The following is a 23692-nucleotide window of genomic DNA, read 5'->3' as shown; positions in this document are numbered from 1 at the left end:
TGTAAGTTTGCCTGCCCATTCAGTCTTAATAGTTAATGGTAAACAAACCTGGCTTGCTGTCCCCGAAGGAGGCTTGAACCCGAGGCTCGGCTCGAGCTTCGAGCTAAACCCCCCATAACAGTACCGCACAGCAGAAGAATAAGAGAAATAGAGGAAATGGGAAGGAGGAGGGATGCCAAAAGAATTGTCAGTAGGATGACACAGTGACTGCTGTTTATATATGCTCGTAATGATGATTGACAGGACTGAACCTACATTTGGAACTACATTTAATGTGTCAATCAAAATGTGACTGCGAAACTGACAGTCCTAAAATGTTGCTTTAGTAGCCCAAAATTAATGCTAGAAAGCACATGCACTTGGCAAGTGCGATTTTGAAACAGTCTATTCTATTTCATCATTAAAATCCATTTTCACATTCACCTTGACTGAGGGGACTGGATAGTCCTGGTGAGGGGGCAGGATAGTCCTGGTGAGGGGGCAGGATAGTCCAGGTGAGGGGGCAGAATAGTCCAAGTACGTGGGCAGGATAGTCCGGGTGAGGGGGCAGTATAGTCTGAGTGAGGGGGCAGGATAGTCCAGGTGAGGGGGTAGGTTAGTCCAACTAAGTGGGCAGGATAGTCCAGGTGAGGGGGTAGGTTAGTCCAACTAAGTGGGCAGGATAGTCCAAGTGAGGGGGCAGTATAGTCTGAGTGAGGGGGCAGTATAGTCTGAGTGAGGGGGCAGGATAGTTCAGGTGAGGGGGCAGGATAGTCCAAGTGAGGGGGCAGGATAGTCCGTGTGAGGGGGCAGGATAGTCCGTGTGAGGGGGCAGGATAGTCCGTGTGAGGGGGCAGGATAGTCCGGGTGAGGGGGCAGTATAACCCGGGTGAGAGGTCAGGATAGTCCAGGTGAGGGGGCAAGATAGTCCGGGTGAGGGGGCAGAATAGTTCAAGTAAGTGGGCAGGAAAGTCCAAGTGAGGGGGCAGGATAGTCTGGGTGAGGGGGCTTCTTTCTCTTGCTTTTCGACTAAACATCAGATACAGTGATTTACATTGCCTCTTATTTGAACACAGCACATTTTTCTTTCTGTAATTGAACAGAAAGCCTTAGTCAATAGCGTAACAACAGTGTAAGCAAACCCTCTGATCTTGATTAAAATCACCTCCTGTCTTAAAAGAGATCCATGGGATTTTCATATTGATGCTGGGGTGGCATATGATCAAACTTGCACACATCAATATCTATGATGAAGAAAAACAATACCTGACTAGATAAAATTTGGAATAACGTTTAAAATTAAAATTTAAACATGACTCTTTTGTGATACCTTATAAAGTTTTACCATGGTAACTATAGTTTCAGCTAAAATACCAAACAAAAACCAAAATACCAAACAAAACTTGGTATTAGCCACCAATGTAACCAAAATACAATATAAATACAAACAAAATTAAATACAAACATTGTTTGAAGATCCCATTTTAGCTTATGATTTTACATCAACAATAACGAAAATATAGATACCATGGTGATACTCTGCAAGGATTTACAAGGCTACACAAAGACTAACTTAAACAAGTGGTTCAGGGAGAGAAATGCACTTGTTTACAATAGTAAAATAATATGCGTTCAAGAGAGTGTAATGGCACTGTGTGACAGCAAACCTCATTCACTTACAGTCACTGACAGCTGGAGTCTAATGAATGAGCACAGAAGCACATGCATTTCTATTTGTCTGCATGCTGCGGTGGTACAGAGGGGTAAATACAGGCCTATAGAACCAGGACAGCAGGGTAAAGAATTACAATAACTCATTCATGCTACTCTCCTGCCACTATGTGGCACAATGCATATTGATTTGTGCACAATAAACCTGATGGGAAGAGTGATAGTACTACTGTAAAGCATACATGTGAGAGTATTCATGAAGGTGCATGAGGGAGGGAGAGAGAGAGAGAGAGAGAGAGAGAGAGAGAGAGAGAGAGAGAGAGAGAGAGAGAGAGAGAGAGAGAGAGAGAGAGAGAGAGAGAGAGAGAGAGAGAGAGAATTCCTAAGAACCGTCTCAATAGCTTTGACTGAATGTTTAATGACCTGTTATAAAATGCAGATGTTTCTCCTTGAATTCTGTTTAATGTGAATAAAAACAGATCCTTTGAGAAAATACATGAATTTCACATTTAATTTAATGAAAATGATTGCGTTGGAGGTTTTTGTGTAAAATTATGTCAAATCTATGCGTTTCCTCTGGCAAATGCTGCCAAAAAAAGCATATCTAAATGTATGAAAATTAGTAGTGTTTTCCCAAACAAAAGTTACTGCATGATACTAGGGTGTTGCTATGTGGTCACTAGGAAAAGAAGGAGAAGAAATTTGGACAGAAAAAGAAATAAAAACGATTTGTGTGATGTTGTGAAAGTTGCGGATGGAAGTAATATGTTTTTTTCTTTGAAGGAAATGAGGGCATAAAAAAACAAGTTGTCCAACAATAAAGCAGCGTCCTTAGTTTCCTGCTGTGTTCAGAATTCATGTTCCTTAATTCGTGATTCTTTATGAGTCACCAGGTGCTTCTTCCTGAGGGGTGAGAATGCCATTTAGATGTGTGAACGTGTGTGAGCGGCTATTGTGTGGAGGAAGAGGATCAAATATTTAAAAAGGAGGTAGTTCTCAAACTTGTGTGTGTGTGTGTGTGTGTGTGTGTGTGTGTCTTCTGAAACCCAGGGAAATGCTGTGGTATTCAGTGATTTTACACAATGCTCACACTTACTCATGCGCACACACACACACACGCACGCACGCACGCACACACGCACGCGCACACACACACACACACACACACACACACAAAGAACCTCTGGCATCTTCAGTACCAAGTGACCGAAGTAAAAAAGAGAAATAGAGTTGTAAAAGGGAGAGAGAGAGAGGGGGAGAGAGACTTGCTGTCTCAGTGCACCAAAGCTGTTTGAAGTTTATGTGCACTTGCATATATGTTTGTGAGAGTGCATGTGCGTGCGCTGACCTACTTCATTTTGCATATAGGCTAATAAGAGTTTGCTCCTGAATCTTTCTGTGAGCATAAATATTTATGAGGATTATAATATAATAGCGCAAACCCACGAGAGCGCAGAGGCGGCGGCCGCACACACATACACGCTGAGCCGGTAGAATTAAGCCTGGTGTAACTCCAATCCAAGGCCACCAGCAGAAAGCACATGCATTTCCTCCCTAAATACCCAGGCGCACCATCACACCCCCCCTCCAGAATTACATGAATAGTCTATTGAGAGAGAAAGATGAGTCAAAATGTATGTGTGGTTGTGTATAATGCTCTTTGACAGGCCTGTTCCAGTGCATGTGAAATGATCCATTCTCTACTCTTATTTTTAGCACAAAGCTCGGTACTTGTTCATGTCTAAAGAACATTTGGGACATTTTGGGGGGTGATGCATCCTGTTTTTGGGGACGAATGTGACCCCAGCTGACCCTGGGACCATGCACTGGTGTGTCTGGGAACAGAACATGAGATTTAATTGAAACCAGTCCAGTAGACGTCAAGTTCACATAGAGGTTGGAGTCATTTAAAAAAGCTTTATATTCTCAGACATGCAAGAGATTGTGTGTGTGTGTGTGTGTGTGTGACTGAGCTGCATTCCATTCTAACATATATTAGGTGATTCAAAGCAGTCAGAACACACTTGAAATCTTCCACTGATATGAGAAAGTGTGTGTGTGTGTGTAAGGAGGAATTAATTTATATTCCTCAGACTGCTCTAGGGCAGCTGTTATTGCAGCATTCGCATGCTGAAGTATGTGAGGGGTATATGTGTGCATGGGCATGAGTGTGTGTGTGTGTGTGTTATGGGATGCTTTTTCCTCTGAAGATCAGTTTGAGCTTGAGGGGATGTCTAAATGGCGAGGAAGACAATAAAAATGATAGTGGCAGCTTGGTGTGTGCGTGCCTATGTCTGTATTTCTTGAGGGCGCAAGTGAAAAAGATAGTACATGATGATGTGCCTGTTCTAAATGATCGATTTATCAACTAGATGTCATTAGTAAAAAATATTTGGATGTTTACTTAGATAGAATCATCAACTCTGCCAGAGGCCATAAATATGAAGACACTGATGCTTTAATGTTGGTAACTCTACTGAGAAAAAAAACAACCTGTGTAAAGTCAGAATTTAATATAAGTAGCATCACATCTTTGCTTGCATATTGTGACGTGCATAAAGAAAACTGAAGGGCGAAGACTTGGTTTTATCCTTTGGTTGTTGGTTGGATGGATGACAATTTGATTTAAAAAAAAACTCACGTTTTTAAGAAATGAAACATATGCATGAATTAATAATTAACAATAAGATCAGGTGAATTTCGACTTTGTCAACTTTAAACTATAAGCTGGTTTGCTGCTCTTACCTGATTTGAGCTGGTTTCTCAATCTGACCAAGCTAGTCTTCAGCTGAAAATCCCCTAACATCCTTCTAAAAACCAGTCAAAAGTACAGCCTGGCCAGGCTGGGAGACTAGCTAAGAGCAGACATTAATCTTAGGCTGGTACAAAATTATTATTATAATTTTTTCAGCAGGAAACAAAACTCACAGAGTGATAGTTTCTTTCAAATGTGCCATTAAACTTTTACTTGATCAGCAAGATTTTCTTCAAAGAGTTCAAGCCATGACAGTTTTTGACCAGAGGCAGTTAAAGATAATTTCAAGTATGAAACATTTCGAAATTAAACAACACAACACATGAAATGAATGGCAATAGCTTGTAGCATTTGCGTTTGAAAACTTGCACAGAATCTGGTCTAGATCAATAAAGACAATACAACACACACACTTCTACACATTCTTGATTTCAGACACGGCACAAGTGCATTAGCAACAGTAAATGTGTTACTTCTGAGCATTTTAAAGAACAGCTGACATTACACAAGCTCAAGCACATACTTGCATATTAATCCACATTTTGTCTGCATCATGCCTGACCTGCTTCCTAATGGGAGGCAACAGAACGGTTCAATTTAACAAGCCTCAATTAGCACTTTGCTTTAGCCGAGCAGCCGAGAGTTAGCACACTGCCCAGAGACAAACTCTATGGAGCACACAAAACAAGACCCAATTAAAGACACACATACACACACAGAGGAGTGATTCCACCCAATGCAACAAAGGGTCTCCAAGGAGAACCCCGGCAGCCCACTAAACATGAACAGTTTTCCACAGCCAAACTGCTACTGTTGTTTCGCTAAGAGCACTGGATTGGAAATCTGGCTTCGAAAGCTGCAACTGGTCACACCATATCACAGCAGAAGAACATGCTGAGATAAATTTGTAACTCGACCTCAAAAAGAGGAAATGAGGAGGAGGAGAGGAAGGAAGTGGGAAGCTGAAAGGATTTGAAATAAAACAGAGGAGCATGAAAAGGTAAATGAATGATAGAATTATGAGTAGGGCAGATGAAGGAGGCGTGAAGAGAGATGAGTGGAGGGTAAGAGGGCAAAAGAGAGAAAGATAGGGCTTCTTTCATTGTCGCAGTCTAATGAAGCAGAGTATATTTTTCTGTCACAAATGTCCAACAAGCGTAAAGACTTTACTCTTATGGAAAGCCCTCCAGCTACATGATTACATTAACCTTCTGTGAAGAAACATCACACATTCACAAACACACACACATGTATTCAATTCAAATTACACAATTAAGTTATTAGGAGTCTAATCATTGAGGTTTGAAGGGTGAACCCCACCTAGAACATGTACAGGTGATATTTTACCCTGAAACCATAAGAAATAAGTAATATCTGGCTTAAAGAAAATGAGGACTGTTTATAGACCATTACGGTTTTTTGCATTGTGACATTATTTTCATGACACTTAAATCCATTTCCCCTTCAATTCTTATTTGATCAAATAGATCAAAACTGACAGTAAATACATGTCTTTAAAGACATAATGTTACAAAAGATATTTGTTTCAAATAAATGCTGTTCTTTTGAACTTTCCTGAAAAAATGCATCACGGTTTCCACAAAAATATTAAGCAAGCAACACAACTGGTTTTCAACATCTTCAGAAATTAGCATATTATAGCGATTTCTGAAGGATCATGTGACACTGAAAAATCAGCTTGGCCATCACAGGAAAAAAAAAGTTATTTAGTATTATAGATATTTAGTAGGCTAATATATATACACTCACCGGCCACTTTATTAGGTACCCCATGCTAGTAACGGGTTGGACCCCCTTTTGCCTTCAGAACTGCCTCAATTCTTCGTGGCATAGATTCAACAAGGTGCTGGAAGCATTCCTCAGGGAGTTTGGTCCATATTGATGGCATCACACAGTTGCCGCAGATTTGTCGGCTGCACATCCATGATGCGAATCTCCCGTTCCACCACATCCCAAAGATGCTCTATTGGGTTGAGATCTGGTGACTGTGGAGGCCATTTTAGTACAGTGAACTCATTGTCATGTTCAAGAAACCAATTTGAAATGATTAGAGCTTTCTGACATGGTGGAAGTAGCCATCAGAGGATGGGTACATGGTGGCCATAAAGGGATGGACATGGTCAGAAACAATGCTCAGGTAGGCCGTGGCATTTAAACGATGCCCAATTGGCACTAAGGGGCCTAAAGTGTGCCAGGAAAACATCCCCCACACCATTACACCACCACCACCAGCCTGCACAGTGGTAACAAGGCATGATGGTTCCATGTTCTCATTCTGTTTACGCCAAATTCTGACTCTAACATCTGAATGTCTCAACAGAAATCGAGACTCATCAGACCAGGCAACATTTTTCCAGTCTTCAACTGTTCAATTTTGGTGAGCTCTTGCAAATTGTAGCCTCTTTTTCCTATTTGTAGTGGAGATGAGTGGTACCTGGTGGAGTCTTCTGCTGTTGTAGCCCATCCGCCTCAAGGTTGTGCGTGTTGTGGCTTCACAAATGCTTTGCTGCATACCTCGGTTGTAACGAGTGGTTATTTCAGTCACTGTTGCCCTTCTATCAGCTCGAACCAGTCTGGCCATTCTCCTCTGACCTCTGGCATCAACAAGGCATTTCCGCCCACAGAACTGCCGCTCACTGGATGTTTTTTCTTTTTCGGACCATTCTCTGTAAACCCTAGAGATGGTTGTGCGTGAAAATCCCAGTAGATTAGCAGTTTCTGAAATACTCAGACCAGCCCTTTTGGCACCAACAATCATGCCACGTTCAAAGTCACTCAAATCAACTTTCTTCCCCATACTGATGCTTGGTTTGAACTGCAGGAGATTGTCTTGACCATGTCTACATGCCTAAATGCACTGAGTTGCCGCCATGTGATTGGCTGCTTAGAAATTAAGTGTTAACGAGCAGTTGGACAGGTGTACCTAATAAAGTGGCCGGTGAGTGTATATATATATATATATATATATATATATATATATATATATATATATATATATATATATATATATATATATTATATATATATATCACTATCGCAAAATTGTAAAGTATTTATACATAAAGGTAATATTTGTTGCACGGCCTTTAATGTTTGCTGGTTCAAATAATAATAATAATAATAATTGCATTACAGCCAGGCCTTTCAACCAAAAGTCCATGGATCCCTAAAAGTATTTTATATGATTGTATTTCATCAGGTAGTAATGAGAATTTGGGAGAAAATGTGTATATAATTGTAAAATAATAATAATATTATAGCTTTTTTTCTCAGTTCGATTTTGGGGTAAACGTGGACATGTTTTTGTGAGATTCAAAACAACTTGTTCTCTCTGACAAAGTCTGTTTCACTCTGTGATTATCCTGTGGTGTATGTCTGCTGTCTCTGGGAGCTGTGAGTCAAAATCACTCAAACAGATGAAAATGAGAGATGGCAGAGCACAAAAACAAAAGAAAAGGGGAAGGGAAAAAAAACAATGAGGGGAAGGAGGGGAGTTTGAGAAGCCCGGTAATCAGAGAAGGAGAATGAAGCCCTTGTTCCTTTGATTAAATCGCTTTGTCTGCTAATACCAATGGTTATGCCTTATCAACCGCTGCCGTCCCCCAAAAAAACCTTTTCTGCCATCCTCATAGGAAATCCCTAAATTACAACCGTGTTTCAAAAGAGCCAATCAACGCAACCCAGTGAGACAGACACACAACACACCACAGTCCTTTATTAAGACCAGCGCTGCCTCTTAAAGGCACTGAACAGCCCGAAGACACGTTCTAATGAAAATACAAGGCAAAGACTTCCATCGTGTTTCATTAGTAAAAAAGTGAACAGATTTTGGATGATTGGCAGCTTAATATAATTCAACTCATCAGTCGGGACGGATTTTGGTTGAATGAACCATACGCTTCTTCGGTGGTCCTCTGATTGACAGCTCATAATTGATGGTTAAACAGGATGGTAGACATCTGCACCCCGGTTATGACCCATATGGACATAAGATGGATTAAACATGCCTTCTTGCAACAGACAGCTGGAGAACTGGGAGAGAAAGTGGGAGAGTGGGCAATAAAATATATAAATATAAAATTACTGTGTATATATATATATATATATATATATATACACACAGTACATACACAGTGGGGGAAATAATTATTTGATCCCCTACTGATTTTGTAAGTTCGCCCACTTGATGAAGAAATGATGGGTCTATAATTTTTATGGTAGGTTTATTTTAACGGATAGAAACAGAATATCAACCAAAAAATCCAGAAAAAACACATTATATTAAGGTTATAAATTGATTCGCATTTCAGTAAGTGAAATAAGTATTTGTATTGTATTATAAGTATTATAAGCAAAACATGCCTTAGTACTTGGTGGAGCAACCTTTGTTGGCAAGCACAGAGGTAAGACGTTTCTTGTAGTTGGTCCCCAGGTTTGCACACATCTCAGGAGGGATTTTGGTCCACTCCTCTTTACAGATACTCTCAAAATCCTTGAGGTTTCATGGCTGTCACTTGGCAACTCAAAGTTTCAGCTCCCTCCACAGATCTTCTATAGGATTAAGGTCTGGAGACTGGCTAGGCCACTGCAAGACCTTAATAAGCTTCTTCTTGAGGCACTCCTTTGTTGCCTTGGCGGTATGTTTTGGGTCATTGTCATGCTGGAAGACCCATCCACGACACATCTTCAGTGTTCTGGCTGAAGGAAGGAGGTTCTCGTACAAGATTTGACGGTACATGGCCCCGTCCATCGGCCCCTTAATACAGTGAAGTCGTCCTGTACCCTTAGCAGAGAAACAGCCCCAGAGTATAACGTTTCCACCTTCGTGCTTGACTGTAGGGATGGTGTTCTTGGGGTCATAGTCAGCATTTCTCTTCCTCCAAACATGGTGAGTTCATGCCAAAGAGCTCAAAACTGAAGATGGGACAGCACTTCCTCCCAAGCCTTCTCTGAATCATTATGTTCATTGGCAAACTTCAGACAGGCCTGTACATGTGCCTTCTTGAGCAGGGGGACCTTGCAGGTGCTGCAGGATTTCAATCCATTGCGGCATAGTGTGTTACCAATTGTTTCCTTGGGGATTGTGGTCCCAACTGCCTTGAGATCATTAACAAGCTCCTCCTGTGTAGTTCTGGGCTGATCCCTCACCTTTCTCATGATCATCCTTACCTCATGAGGCGAGATCTTGCATGGAGCTACAGACCGAGGGCGATTGATTTTTCATTTTGTATTTCTTTCATTTCTGAATAATCACACCAACAAAAGTCTCCTTCTCACCAAGCTTCTTGCTGATGGTCTTGTAGCCCATTCCAGCCTTGTGCAGGTCTACAATCTGGTCCCTGACGTTTGACAGCTCTTTGGTCTTGCCCATGGTGGTGGAGAGGTTGGAATGAAAGATACAGATTCTGTGGACAGGTGTCTTTCTTAAAGTGACAGGACTAATCTGTGTTTCACATGGACACATAACCAATCTGTGGGAGGCAGAATTCTTGCTGGTTGGTAGGGGATCAAATACTTATTTCACTCGATCAAATGCTAATCAATGTAATTTGTTTTTCTGGATTTTTATGGTTGATATTCTGTCTCTATCCATTAAAATAAACCTACCATAAAAATTATAGACCCTTCATTTCTTTGTAAGTGGGCGAACTTACAAAATCAGCAGGGATCAAATAATATAAATATATGTCCCACGTGTATCTGACATGTTTCTATCAGCAGGACTTCAGAATCAGATTACGTTGCCAATCTCTTTTGTTAACTTATCTCAGCAGGTAAAGTAGTATCTCAGATGGTAGTTTGTTCCTCTCCAGCTGGTCCGGGCCAAAACTAAGAAGCTTTAGTCTCAACTGTATCCATTCTGGCACGTGCTTGCACACGCATTCAATGGAGAGCAGCCTTTAAAAACGGCTATCAAGCGAATCTCACATTAGTCACGGTACAGTTTGTGGAGAGCACTAACGGCATTCGTGTTAGATTAGTTAAGTGGATGGATTGTGCAGCCTGCCGGCTCAGCATTGCTGACGGTTGAAACAGAGTTTTGTAAAGCTGCTTTCACTGTAATGAAGAATCACAGTGAATCTGAGTTACACAAACACAGATTCACATTCTCTCTCACAGCACTGGATATTATGGAGAGTGTAAAGTATTTCGAGTCAGTTTTTGCATGTGAGTTTGCATGTACATGCATGTAGGCATCATGCCACAATGCAGTTAGAGCTAAGTGTCTTCACTAAAACTCCTGGCAGCCGCAGGCCACCGAGAATGTCAGAGCGAACGGGAAAGACAGCGAAGAGGAGGGGAACTCTGCAGGGATGCAGTAAAAGTAATGTGCGTGAGGAAATCCTCTAATCAATAATTCAAACTTCTATAATTATACACATCTGTCTCATAGCTAAAGAGAGAGAGAGAGAGAGAGAGAGAGAGAGAGAGAGAGAGAGAGAGAGAGAGAGAGAGAGAGAGAGAGAGAGAGAGAGAGAGAGAGAGAGAGAGTACTACGACATTGTAAAATATTAAACATTTCTTGCAATTTTAGTGCGGGACTGGAATCAAATTAGCACACAACACAATATGTAAAAGCCATGAATGTAGGCCACTTCACAAAGAGATGTACATGTTTTCATGTCATGTGAAGATAGTTTAATAGTAGTGGTCATTTTCAATGGCTGATGGTGACCAATGTATGTAAATGTGTGTGTGTGTGTGTGTGTGTGTGTGTGTGTGTGTGTGTATATATATATCACACATCAGACATATTCAATTATATATAATTGCACATTCAAACATACATACAGTACATATATAAATAAATATTCTAATTATTATCGATTTGATTGAATTCATATATATTTAAATTATTAATCATAAATATGATTAAATAATATCAACAATTTATTATTAATTATCCATGTTAATATTTTCATAATTAGACACACATTTGTCTGTCTATCTGTTATATTAAATTATGATTAAATAATATCAATACTATTTAGAACTATAATGACTTTCTTATATATCGGCCACTTGATCTGCCTGACATGGTAGGCTTGATATCATCATGCTAATTTGCATTTGTGATAGTTTTTCAAGAGTATGGATCTCTATGATTATTTCATTATTAGTTCTTTTGATGGCCCAAAATGTCCACCCACACACACAAATATATATAGAGAGATGTAGGCTACACACCCACACACAGAAAGAAAGCAAAACCAGGTGTGCACACTCACATACTGTACGCACATCTGTAATAACAGAACTTTTACCATGCGGCTGTTCGAGTAAATGACAGTCACGTGAAGTGTGGTGTTTTGTCTGCTAACATGATTCACATAACTGGGCAGGCTCCTGCGTGTTTTGGGATAATCATGGTGATTTCTAGGGGATACCTGTTATCTTCAGTGAACAAACACTATTATGCAACACTTTTCACTGTCATCCGAACTGTAGACCTCAGAAAGCCATAGCGATGATAGTGACCCTCATGAGAGCCAACTGAAGCATTAAACCAACACAATTCACAGAGAATTACACAGAGATTTCGTGCAAAGGATTCATGCAGGTGCACGTCCATTATGTCAAGACATAAACAGCGAATCATCTCAATTTTCTCCTCAGCTGCACAAACTAACACACAAGTGACAGTCCTTGATAACCTTGAGCCAGCAGCATTCAGAAACACACAAGTGCAAGTGCACACACAAGGATCATCTCACGTCTTACCCTCTCCTCGCTATTTCGCCTCAGCGTCCCCACCGGCAGCTTGAGCAGGAGCCTGCGGGTCCTACTGGGCGTTACAGCCGCCTGGACCACCATGGTGTGTGTGTGAGCGTCTGGTCCGCGAGCGTTCGGCGTCTGCTGTCCCGCCACAGACAGACGGGTTGTTCCTCTCTCTCGCTCCGTCTCCACGGCTCCCTCCCTCCAATTTTCCAGCCTGTCTTTCCTTTTCCCCCCCTTTAAATGTGCCCGTGCCTTCTTTGTTGTTGTTTCTTGAACTCTTTCTGTTCGTTTTGCCTGTGTCTTTCAGCGGTGGGTGTCCTCAGTATGGTCTTCAGCCCATACTGTGGCAGATTTCATACTGCTTTCTTACGAGAAGCGTGTGTGAGTGAGAGAGAGAGAGAGCAGAAGGGAGGGAGGTTGTTGTCTCTCTCTCTCTCTTTCTCTCTCTCTCTGGAAGTAGCAGTGGAATGGCGTGTGTTCTAGATACGTCAGCCTCGCTTCCTCCAGTCAAACTCAATCCAGGTCACTGGATTAATATGAGTATTATCACATACACACACAGTAGGTCACGTGACACTATGCAAGAATGAACATGTGTGCTTATATAGCAAAGTTCATACCGTTGTGTATATGTCAATGTTTATGACGAGGGATAAAGTGTGTGTGAGAGTGTTGTTAAATATCCATTCTCCAGCTCAAACAGAATATCTGATGTTTTGCCATCTGCTGATCAGATTAGCTGTAAATCCCATGGCTGCTTTCACCAGACAGACCTGAGAGACACACACACACACACACACATATATAAAGGGAAAATACCCTCAAGCTGCCAACAAGATTACACACTAGGGATCGCTGTGTGTAGGACATTATCGCCTGTATGTCCTAACAGGGACCACGTCTTGTTAAAAACAGCACTAAACGCCTGTCCGTCCTTCTCTGCTCTTCAGAACTAAATGAAGCAAGCAGACAGCTAGTATTAAGTAGGTTTTTTAGGGAGATGTCTGTCTGGAAAATGCACTGGAAAGATTTGACGTATCGTCATATTTACAATAGAGTTTAAGAACAATCCCGTAATGCTCAAGAAACAATTGGAATCAATATTGGTTTGAAACCTCTAGTGAGTTGCATGCCCCCTTGCCTATATATCATTTTAAAGCGATAATTGAACCATAAATTGTCCTTAGTTTCCTTAATTTTTGTCCCTAGAATGGAAGTCAATGGGGTCCAAAATAACACTGTGATCGCACTTACTTTCATTGTATGGACATTCAAAATATCTGGACTGACATAAGGGTGAGTAAATGATGAATGATAATTTTGGGGTGAACAGAATTGGACAGAATTTTAATTTTAGGGTGAACTATTCTGATGGGACTATTCCTCCCGTCACAAAGGATGTTCCGGTAACACTTTATAATAACTGCATGCTATTAATCATTTGTTAAGCATGAGTAAACAGTTAGTTCATCATTTATAAAGCATTAATAGACATTAATAAGCAGTTTATAAATACAGCTATAAACACTTTTTTTCTTGATTTATAAGCATATCTATAATGCGTTTAATAATTGTATTTTCATGCTTTGTTAATGATCAATTAATAATTTCTAAATGAAGTATAGCATTATTTACAAACAAGAGTTGTCAGTCATTCATAAGATCACTTAGAAAGTGTAAGTAAATGTAGTAAATACAGGTAGTTATAAAGCATTTAGTAGTGGTCAGTTAACTATTTTGTGAGCTAATCTAAAGTGAGGACTATTCATGCCTTGCAAAGCATTTATAAAGGAGATTTAAAGGCTCATCAATCTTCTAAACAGTAAAATGTAACAAACACAACACAGTGATACACAACATAGAAATATTTAACAGCCTTTAAATCTCCTTTATAAATGCTTTACAAGGCATGAATAGTCCTCACTTTAGATGAGCTCACAAACATAGTTAACTGACCACTACTAAATGCTTTATAACTACCCGAATTAACCCTGAATTACAGCATAAATACATGTTAATAAAGCATTTATTAACACACTAAGTAACCATCACTATATGTCTGAATAATAAGATGTATGAATGTACATTTAAATAGTTTATTAATCATTTACTTACACGTTCTAAGTAATCTTATGAACCACTGAAAACTCTTAAATAACTGGTTTATAAAAAATGCAATTAATCATTTAGAAATAATAAATTGATCATTAATAAAGGATGAAAATACAATTATTAAATAAATTATAGATATGCTTGTAAATCAAGAAGAAAGCATTTATAGCTGTATTTATAAGCTGCTTATTAATGTCTATTAATGCTTTATGAATGATGAATTAACTGTTTACTCATGCTTAACTAATGATTATTAGCGTGTAGTTATTATAAAGTGTTACCGATGTTCCAAATGGTATAGTAGTAACGATATTCTGCCCTCTAAGATCGTTTTGACCATTTTCTAATGCAGCACTGCATAGGTCCCTTGTGGTCAAGGCAATCACAGAATGCATTGTGATGAATTTAATAAAACTTCAGATAAATATCAAATACAAAAACACATTTCATTAAATGATAAAAAACAGGCAAAATGTCATCATAAAGGGTGGGCTCTTTTGACTTGTGCCAGTAAGAAACACACAGAACATAGTAACACACTAAAAAACCACTCTAAGCCCTGGGACGATTCTAAGGGCCCTGGTCAGAGAGGGGACCCGTTCGGCACTATTGGGGGGCCCGCTCACCCCCTCCCTCTCTCTTTAATTATTCAGAGAGAGAGAGAGAGAGAGAGAGAGAGAGCGAGAGAGGAGCTTTCCTTATAATTCCCGCTCAGCATCATTCATTCAGTAGCTGCTCTAGATTAGGAATATTAAAAACCGTTTCTATTTTTACCGTATACTGCGAAGTCACCGAGGGTTTGGACGGCTCTTTGCACATTTGCCTTATATTATGGATATAGAGGAACAGTTCTTTATAGCTAAATTATGCCTTTGTGGTAAACCAAGATGGGGAACAGGGGAATTGATCAAATTTGTCACAACGTGTGAACTGGTTCCCTACCCACTCACACACTATAAACCAAGCTATTACTTCCTGTGTAACCATGACATTCTTAATACAACTCGAGAGTGGATAAAACGCCCGGGGGTACGGGTACTAACTCAAAAACATACCGTATATACAGTATATACACCTGCCTGAGCATTTTCTCCGATACAACGGGCCATTTTAGCAAATAGGTGAACATGTTACCATTCAAAACACGGTAAATGAACCTGTCACAGTCTTACTGTTTGGCTAAGTCAATTTATCCATTATAATAACACAAATAAAATCTCAAAACACCCTCAATAACACAAAAGAGAGTGTACGGCAGGGGATGGGGGAGGCTGCTCGAGTCTTGCTGACATGTTCTAATGGAGATCTGGAGCTCTGCCTCTGTTCTGGGACTGCAGGGGATCTTCCAGACCCTGTTTACACAGCACCCTGTAATCTTAGCCCATGGCACTGTGTGTGTGTGTGTGTGTGTGTGTGTGTGTGTGTGTGTGTGTCTCAGATGGCGTCCATTGCAGTCTGTGTGGCTGTTATCCAGAGCCAGTTTTCATAAATTTCCATAATTATTGCAAAACCCTCCCCACACACACAAAAACAAAAAAACATCTATCCACACCAACGCTCTTCTCAGAGGTTTTGAACCCGGTATAAGACCTACTTTGGTGCGAACGGAAGCCAATTGGATGGAGAAGAAGGAAAGGGTTTCGAAATACTTTCCGTGGGAAAGGGTGAGGCTGAGAACGCAGAGTGAAACAAGAACGAGGGAAAACACAAGCGCCGACAGCAAGGGTTTGTTGGCCATGTTGGAATAATTCACTTCAGTGAAGCAAATTGATAACACTCCTGGGGTTATTGAGTCTATAAATTATCAACAGCCACTTTAATTTTCCTCATTAAAATAAAGCACATATCTGTTATCAAGTGCTGCAGATGGTTTTTGGAAATACTGATTTGTTTCGGGAGAGAATATTCAAAGGATATTCAAATATTCACATAGACTTAAAAAAGCCGTATTCTATGATTTTATAGCATTTTAGTGTTGGTGTTCCTTTTTCTTTTTTTCTTCAATCTCAGTAAAGGTTTTCAGCAAAAAAACTATTTCAGCACCCAAAGTCATAATTTAGTTTAATATGATATTTTCAGTTCACCTTCTATTGAAAACAGTCTCTACTTCAGAGTAAAAAATTAAACACGTAATTGTGAAAAAGTTTAAAATAAGAAAAAAGTATTTCGAGAGATATAAGGCAGTTGTGAGAAATAAAGTATACAGTCATAGTGTAAGATACAAAGTTACAATTAAAGAAAATAAAGTTGCGTTTATGAGATATAAAAGTTACAATTATGGATATACTTGCAATTGTAAGATAAGGTCATTGATTAAAATATAAAGTAAATTACGGGAAATAAAGTAGCATTCGTGAGATATAAATAGTTACAATTATGGGAAATAAATGTGCATGTGTGAGATAAAATGTCATTATAAGAGTAGTTATGAGAAATTAAGTTGTAATTTTAAGAAATACAAGACAGTCTAAGATATAAATTCACAATCACAGAAAATAAAATTGCATTAATGAGTTACAGTATAAAAAAAATCAATTATGGGAAATACGTTTGTAATTGTGAGATAAAAAATCATATTGTAAGATATAAAGGCACAATTGCAATAAAGTTTTTGCAGCTTGGAAAATCTTGTTTTCCTTGATATGGCCCCTTTAAATATCAAAGTAACAGAAACATCATTGCGAGACGATACATGGGATAATGGGAGTCGCCCCCTTCACCAGTACATGCACTACATGCACTGAAAGACGTCTTACATAACGCATGACGAAGGCACACAAGTATCTGCGAAAGACCTATTCAAATACCAAATAAACCACAACAGCGAGAGAGACAGACTGTTTTGTCCCTGGTGGAAAGTTTGAATACTGGGTGCCATTGCTTTGTGAGCTGGAAACATGAAAGAAAGAACCTGCAGTTTCTTCAGGCTGAAACATTTGGACAATGCTGTGTGTGTGAGGTGCATTTACAATAGAAGTCACTGAATACATCACAACACTGCAGCGCTGCCAAACACACGAGCCAAAGCCAAACAAACATACACAATGGGCTTTATCGCTCATTCTTTATAGTGGCCGGTTTCACCCTGTCCTCCAGTTGGACGTTGTTACTGTTGGGAGACTCACATACACACTGTGCAGTTGTGTGTGTGATGGAGGGCCAATAAAATGGAGTCATGGCCAGCTATGCCCTTTACACCATCCCATTGTTCCCATGGTGACAAGCGACAAACTACTGGCCATGCCCTCTGCCATTCGGAAAAAATAAAACACAAAAAAATACTTTTATTCAGCAAGGACATTGTAACGCTGTGGCTGTAATGAGCACACAAAGACGAAGGAGATCAACAAAATCTCTTTAATAGATCCAAAAAGGTAACAAAGAACACGCAGGAGATCACAGGAATAAGCTTAGCACAAAGAGACCGAACACTGAACAAAGGGAACTAAGGGCTTAAATACAAAGGGAGACTATCAAAGGAACTGGGAACAGGTGAGAAACTAATTAGAAACTATGACAACAGATGAGTAAAATATGGAAACTAACAAGGAACTAGAACACAGGCAAATGGTAACAGGGAAAACCAAACTAAAGCAATCAAACTAATCGAAACTAAACATAACCCTAACAGATGCAAGCAAGGAAAGGGAAAACATTTATAACGTTACAAAAGGTTTCCATTTTAGATAAATGCTATTCTTCTAAACTTCCTATTCATCAAAGAATTCAGATGTTTTTTTCTATTAATGTTTACACGAAACATTTAAGCAGCGAGAACTGTTTTCAACGCTGATTATAATAAGAAATGTTTCTTCATCACCAAATCAGCATATTAGAATGATTTCTGAAGAATCATGTGACACTGAAGACTGGAGTAATGATGCTGAAAATTCGGCATTGCATCATAGGAAGACATCATTTTTTTAATTGAATTAAATTTTAAAATATATTAAAACAGAAAATGGTTATTTTAAATGGTTAAAAATATTTCACAAAATTGCTGTTTTTACTTTATTTTTGATCAAATAAATGCAGCCTCGGTTAGCACAAAACACCTCTACTTTTGAACGGAGTGTATATTATAAGGTAGAAACTCAAGAGCATACCTCAAATTCTTATTTACTTCAAAGTCCAATTACATCACGCCCTTATATAAAATGCTTCCGACAGCATACATCTCTGGGAAAATAACCTTCATTATTTGCTCCTAAAAGATCTGACGACAGAACATCACACATCACCAAAACCAGTTTTTAATGTGACAGACTGTTCACGGAAATCAAACTTTTTTTTCTGGAACAAAATTAATCTTTTCCAAAAATAACATCAGAGGAATTGTTGAAATATCTTACGTCAGGAGATTAAAATAAAGGGATTATAAACCGGTTGGGTAAAAATAATCAGAGCTTTGTTCTCAGACTTCCTGAAGACACTGTAGGCTCTTGATGAGAGACATATGCTGTTCAACTCACAGAGACTACACAAATCTAATTATTGTCAAAGTCATTAAACAGAAATATAAGGAAAGACATGCTGATTGTATTCAAACATGAGCTGTCTTTCATTTACTCACACAGACAACTTGATTTTCTTAAGAGTGCAAAATAGGGTGATCTGGATGTTTACCAGGGCGTTTCTATGTATTATGAGTAGTTGCTTACTAGCACACTAAGCAAAAAGTGTCCCACCCTACAAGATTAAGTCCCTCTTTTAAAGTAAATCTGTATTTTTTTCACTTGTTTTATTGTCCACCAGGCTAAAATGTGTGTTTCAGTGCAATCATAATCATGGAATTTACAGCAGTTTTTCTTTAACTGGCACACGTGTACAGTCGCACACACACAAACAACCAGATTGCACTGCAAAAGTCTGTCAGGCCTGCGGTGTCTCACTCAGGTGAGATGATTGAATTATTTACTGTGAAGTGAAACTTCAGCATAAACTTTTTTTCATCAGCATCATCATTTTCACCACCTTGCAGTCACAGATGAAGCACACATTTGAGCAAAAGCCAAGATCAGATGGAAGAAACAACTCAAACCCTAAAGCAATAGGCTAGTTCACCCAAAATGACAATTCACACTTTAGATTAGGGTCCAATTCTCACCATAAACTAGCTATTAACTACGACTTTTGTAGTTAGCTGATAAGGCATTGGCTAGGATTAAGGGAATACGGTCATGCAGAATAAGGCATTAATAAGTACTAATAAACAGCCAATATCCTGGTAATATGCAAGCTCTTTTCAAACTTGTATGAGTTTCTTTCTTCTGTGGAACACGTAAAATTGTTTATGTTCATACAGCAAAAGTCAATTAAGGTCCAAAATAACATTGGACCCCATTGACTTATATTGTTTGGAAAAGAAAATTTGTTGTGTTCCACAGAATATGGAAAGTCAAAAAGATTGGAACAAAATGAATGAATAATAATAGGCTATGTGACCCTGGACCACAAAACCAGTCACATGGGTCAATTTTTTTTAAAATTGAGATTATAAATAATAATAATGCTGTAAAATAAAGCTGCATAAATAAGCTTTCTATTGATGTATGGTTTGTTAGTATATGACAGTATTTGGGCGAGAGATACAACTATCTGAAAATCTGGAATCTGAGGGTGCAAAAAAAATCGAAACATTGAGAAATGCGCCTTGAAAGTTGTCCATTTATGTTCGCATTCACTCACAAAAATAAATGTTTTATATATTTACGGTAGGAAATGTACAAAATATCTTCATGGAACATGATCTTTACTTAATATCCTAATGATTTTTGGCATAAAAGAAAAATCGATAATTTTGACCCATACAATGTATTGTTGTTGGCTATTGCCACAGATATACCCGTGCTACTTGTGACTGGTTTTGTGATCCAGGGTCATACAGTATATATATATATATATATATATATATATATATATATACATGATTTTCATTTTGGGGAGAACTATACAAACTATAGTAAACAAAAAAAAAAACAGACCATATATGGTATTTACATCTTATTCCAAGTTACTTCAAAGAATATCATGGAGCTGTCACTATATTTTTGGCATTTTTTTGTTACACAAAAGGCACAGAAAAGTTTTTTGAACAGAAAAGTTATTTGAGGAACCCAAAAGGGTTCTTCAACCGCACCAATGTGAAAAGCCCTTTTGGAACCTTTATTTTTAAAAGTGTAGTGGAGAATGAAAGAAACAAAAAGAGAAAAAGAACTTAATTTGACTTACAAACACGTCCATTAGCATGTGCTCCAGAGTTGTTTCCAGGTCATCAAGTCTTGCTGCCAGTGTCATGATGGCTTATGCAGTCGACTAACTCAACATAAACTGATGATAACTTCAAATATGAAGAAAACAAGGTTGTTTACATAAAATGTTTGCGCACTACAGCCAAAATGGACATCCAGTTTCCAAAAATCTGAACATCCATAATTGGAATGTCGACATATCCACATGCAATGTCCAAAATCCTTTCTTTTAATCAAAGTTCTCTATAACAGCCAAAAGATATCTGGATCACAGAGGACCACACCAAACACAAGTTCTCTTGACTGTGCTCCTCAGAGGTCCGTCCCGGATCAGATTGAGTCAGACTGGACTCCAGTTCCAGAAAATAGCTCTAACTAGTGTATGCGTTTCTGAACGTCCACATGAAGACCTCCCCTTCTTTGGCTCAATTCTTGGAAGACTGCACCATATGACAACCACATGACACCTAAGTCGCTCATAGTCTTCCTCCAGCCGTGAACACTTTCACACGCAGGACATCACTGAGACAAGAACAGACCGTCCAGCTCACTTCACATAAGGACAAAACTTCATTACTGAGGATGACCAACAGTCTATGTGTGTGTGGAACAGTGTGTCCGCCTCTTCCTGGAGGCAGTGGACCCACAGTAGACCCCATTGTGCACCGGGACCCATGAGGATGAGGAGGACCCGCGAGGGTGTCTGTGTCTAATGCCCGTCTCATTCACACTGGCCTTCTGATCAATGCGGCTTTGTGTTGCCCATTAACGAAGGGCCAAGAATGTCTCTGTGATGCCCCATCCACAAAACAAGGCAATGTGCCGAGTCTCTCCAACTTATGTAAGCGATCGAGAGTTTACCACTGTTTACGTCGCATGCAATGCGATTAGTCTTCTCAATATGAGCTAGGAGAATATGAGAGAGAATGATGAGATAAAGAGCCACAGGGGTGTAATTATAAATAGCGGGATATGACTCCATTTGAGTCACAGGTTTAAAGTGTAGACAGAGAACCCACACACACTTACATACAGATGCTAACATCTGTTGGCTAATCAAACAGGCCTTATCCTGTAAAATGCAAAGCTAAAAAAACTTCCCGAAGCTGAGGCGGCCATATTCTGTATCAACGATCAAACTTCAAATCCATGCATTCATGTATGCTTCACACTATCAGAACCTAATCTTCTGCATAATGAAAAATTATAAGATGTCTTAGCGTTTTAAAAGAGCTTCTTTTTATAGAGCTAAACACCATAGAAACACATTTCCTCATGTCTTAAAATACCATGGAAAAGTATTCACTGGTTTTAACAGCACTGAGGCATGTTTAGATCTGAATACAATTGAAACTTGTTCACTCTTAAAACTGATACTCTACATAAGCTCAATTTTACACGATACAAAATGTGCCAGAAATAAAACTAAATGCTCCGGAATGTGTTTCATTCTCCACAAAGGGCGGCTATAGTGGACATTAGCATGAAGGGTCAGTTAAGATTTTTAAATAAATTAATACTTTTATTTATCAAGTATACATTAAATTGATCAAAAGTGACAGTAAAGACTTTTTTTTTTTTTACAAAAGATTTGCATTTCAAATGAATTGTTTATTGACCTTTCTATTCATCAAAGAATCCTAACAACTTCTCACAGTTTCCACAAACATTTGAAGCAGCAAAAACTGTTTTCAACATTGATAATAATAAGAAATGTTTCTTGAGCAACAAATCAGCATATCAGAGTCTGAAGGATCATGTGACACTAAAGACTGGAGTAATGATCCTGAAACTAAACATTTACATTGATTACATTTTATTTTACATAAATTACATTTTAAAATATATTACAGTAAAAAAACTTATTTTAAATTGTAATAATATTTTAAGTTTTTACTGTTTTACTGTATTTTTGATCAAATAAATGCAGCCTTGGTGAGGATTAAAGCCTTATTTCAAAAACATTTGAAAAATCTTACCGACCCCAAACTTTTAAACGGTAATGTCCATGTCAACCCATTTTTAACCATGGCTGAAGGCCTGCAGACCAATCCCATTATGAGGGACACGGCCAGCCGTAGATTAAACTCTCTCTAAAGGACAGGTGGAGGTAATATTCAGTGTGTTAACTGCACAAATGACCAGATAAGATGACATGACTGATGCAAGCACAACACTGACTTGTAAGAGTGTTGACCTATGACCTCCATGAAAATGACAGGTTCACACACGCACGCACACCTTAAAGTGACAATGTGTTACATTGAAGTCTTGTTGACCCCTTGACCCTATAGTCTGGTTGATAATGACCGTTGACGCTGCTGAGGCAACTTATCTGCAGAGGTCAAAAGTGATGTCATGAACATCCAAGTGTATTTCTGTGCATATTCAATTGATATTTCAAAAAGTAAACAAACCAACGTCACTATCATTAATGCTTATGCTTATTATAATTATGTGGTTTAGAACAAAACTCTTACCCTATAGTATATCAATGCATTAAAAACCACATACACACCTTAACTGCCGGGCAAAACTCTGGCATCCACCAACAACACATCAGCATAATGGTATGTATGGGCAAGCAACACTTATTTTAAATCATGTGCTTCTTTAAAAAGATACTTTCCAATTTGTAATATCAGTGCTACACTTTATTTTACAATTTCCAGTGCCTCCTGTTCAAATAGTTTGTGCCAAGTGCCAACAATCATTTATTTAATCTCATTTGCAAAGATGCTAATCATAGGCATAATCAAGTATGCACACTTTTCTAGTGTAACTGTAAAATGCTTTCTTACCATAAATGAGAACATGGTCAACTTTAGTTTTTAGTCCAGGAAGACACTCTTCTTCACTGTCACATGAACTATTTCATTCTGCTCTGGGAAAGACTCAAACTTCCTGCTGTTCATGTTCAATGTCACAGCCAACATCCTCACCAGACCAGAGCACATTTTTTGATTAAACGCAGCCGTCTGTCAGATATCCAAAGCGCTCTGACCATGTTCTGACTGTCCACATCCATTCAGTAGCAAATTAACTTTGCAACTCAGTCTCGTTTTTGGTTCAGAAACAAAATTTCTCAGCCAGACTCTTCAGTGCACATGCAAACATGACCTGAATCCACTCTCACACGCTCTTCTAGGCTTAACACACACACACACGAGAGGAGAAAGACTTA

General features: G+C 38.9%; 1 protein-coding gene across 5 annotated transcripts in view; it reads right to left on the bottom strand.

Annotated features, from left to right (window-relative positions):
• The window catches only part of frmd4a (FERM domain containing 4A), a 177036-nt gene that overhangs the window by 84347 nt on the left and 68997 nt on the right, over nt 1–23692 (bottom strand). For 2 of the 5 annotated variants that reach the window (XM_056251178.1, XM_056251177.1), the window contains exon 1: nt 12149–12556. The exons of 2 other annotated variants lie outside the window; for them this stretch is intronic. In XM_056251178.1, the coding sequence (XP_056107153.1) occupies nt 12149–12241 (93 nt within the window). In that variant the 5' untranslated portion in view covers nt 12242–12556. Of the gene's footprint in view, nt 1–12148; nt 12557–20488; nt 20585–23692 lie in introns of those variants that run through there. One more of the 5 variants, XM_056251179.1, reaches the window with a different exon arrangement.

The sequence above is a fragment of the Rhinichthys klamathensis genome, unplaced genomic scaffold (assembly GCF_029890125.1).
Source record: "Rhinichthys klamathensis goyatoka isolate OS25496 unplaced genomic scaffold, OSU_Roscu_1.1 h1tg000078l_1, whole genome shotgun sequence".
Taxonomy (NCBI): domain Eukaryota; kingdom Metazoa; phylum Chordata; class Actinopteri; order Cypriniformes; family Leuciscidae; genus Rhinichthys; species Rhinichthys klamathensis.
The sequence above is the reverse complement of the archived record's forward strand: the minus strand, read 5'-3'. Positions and strand labels throughout refer to the sequence as shown.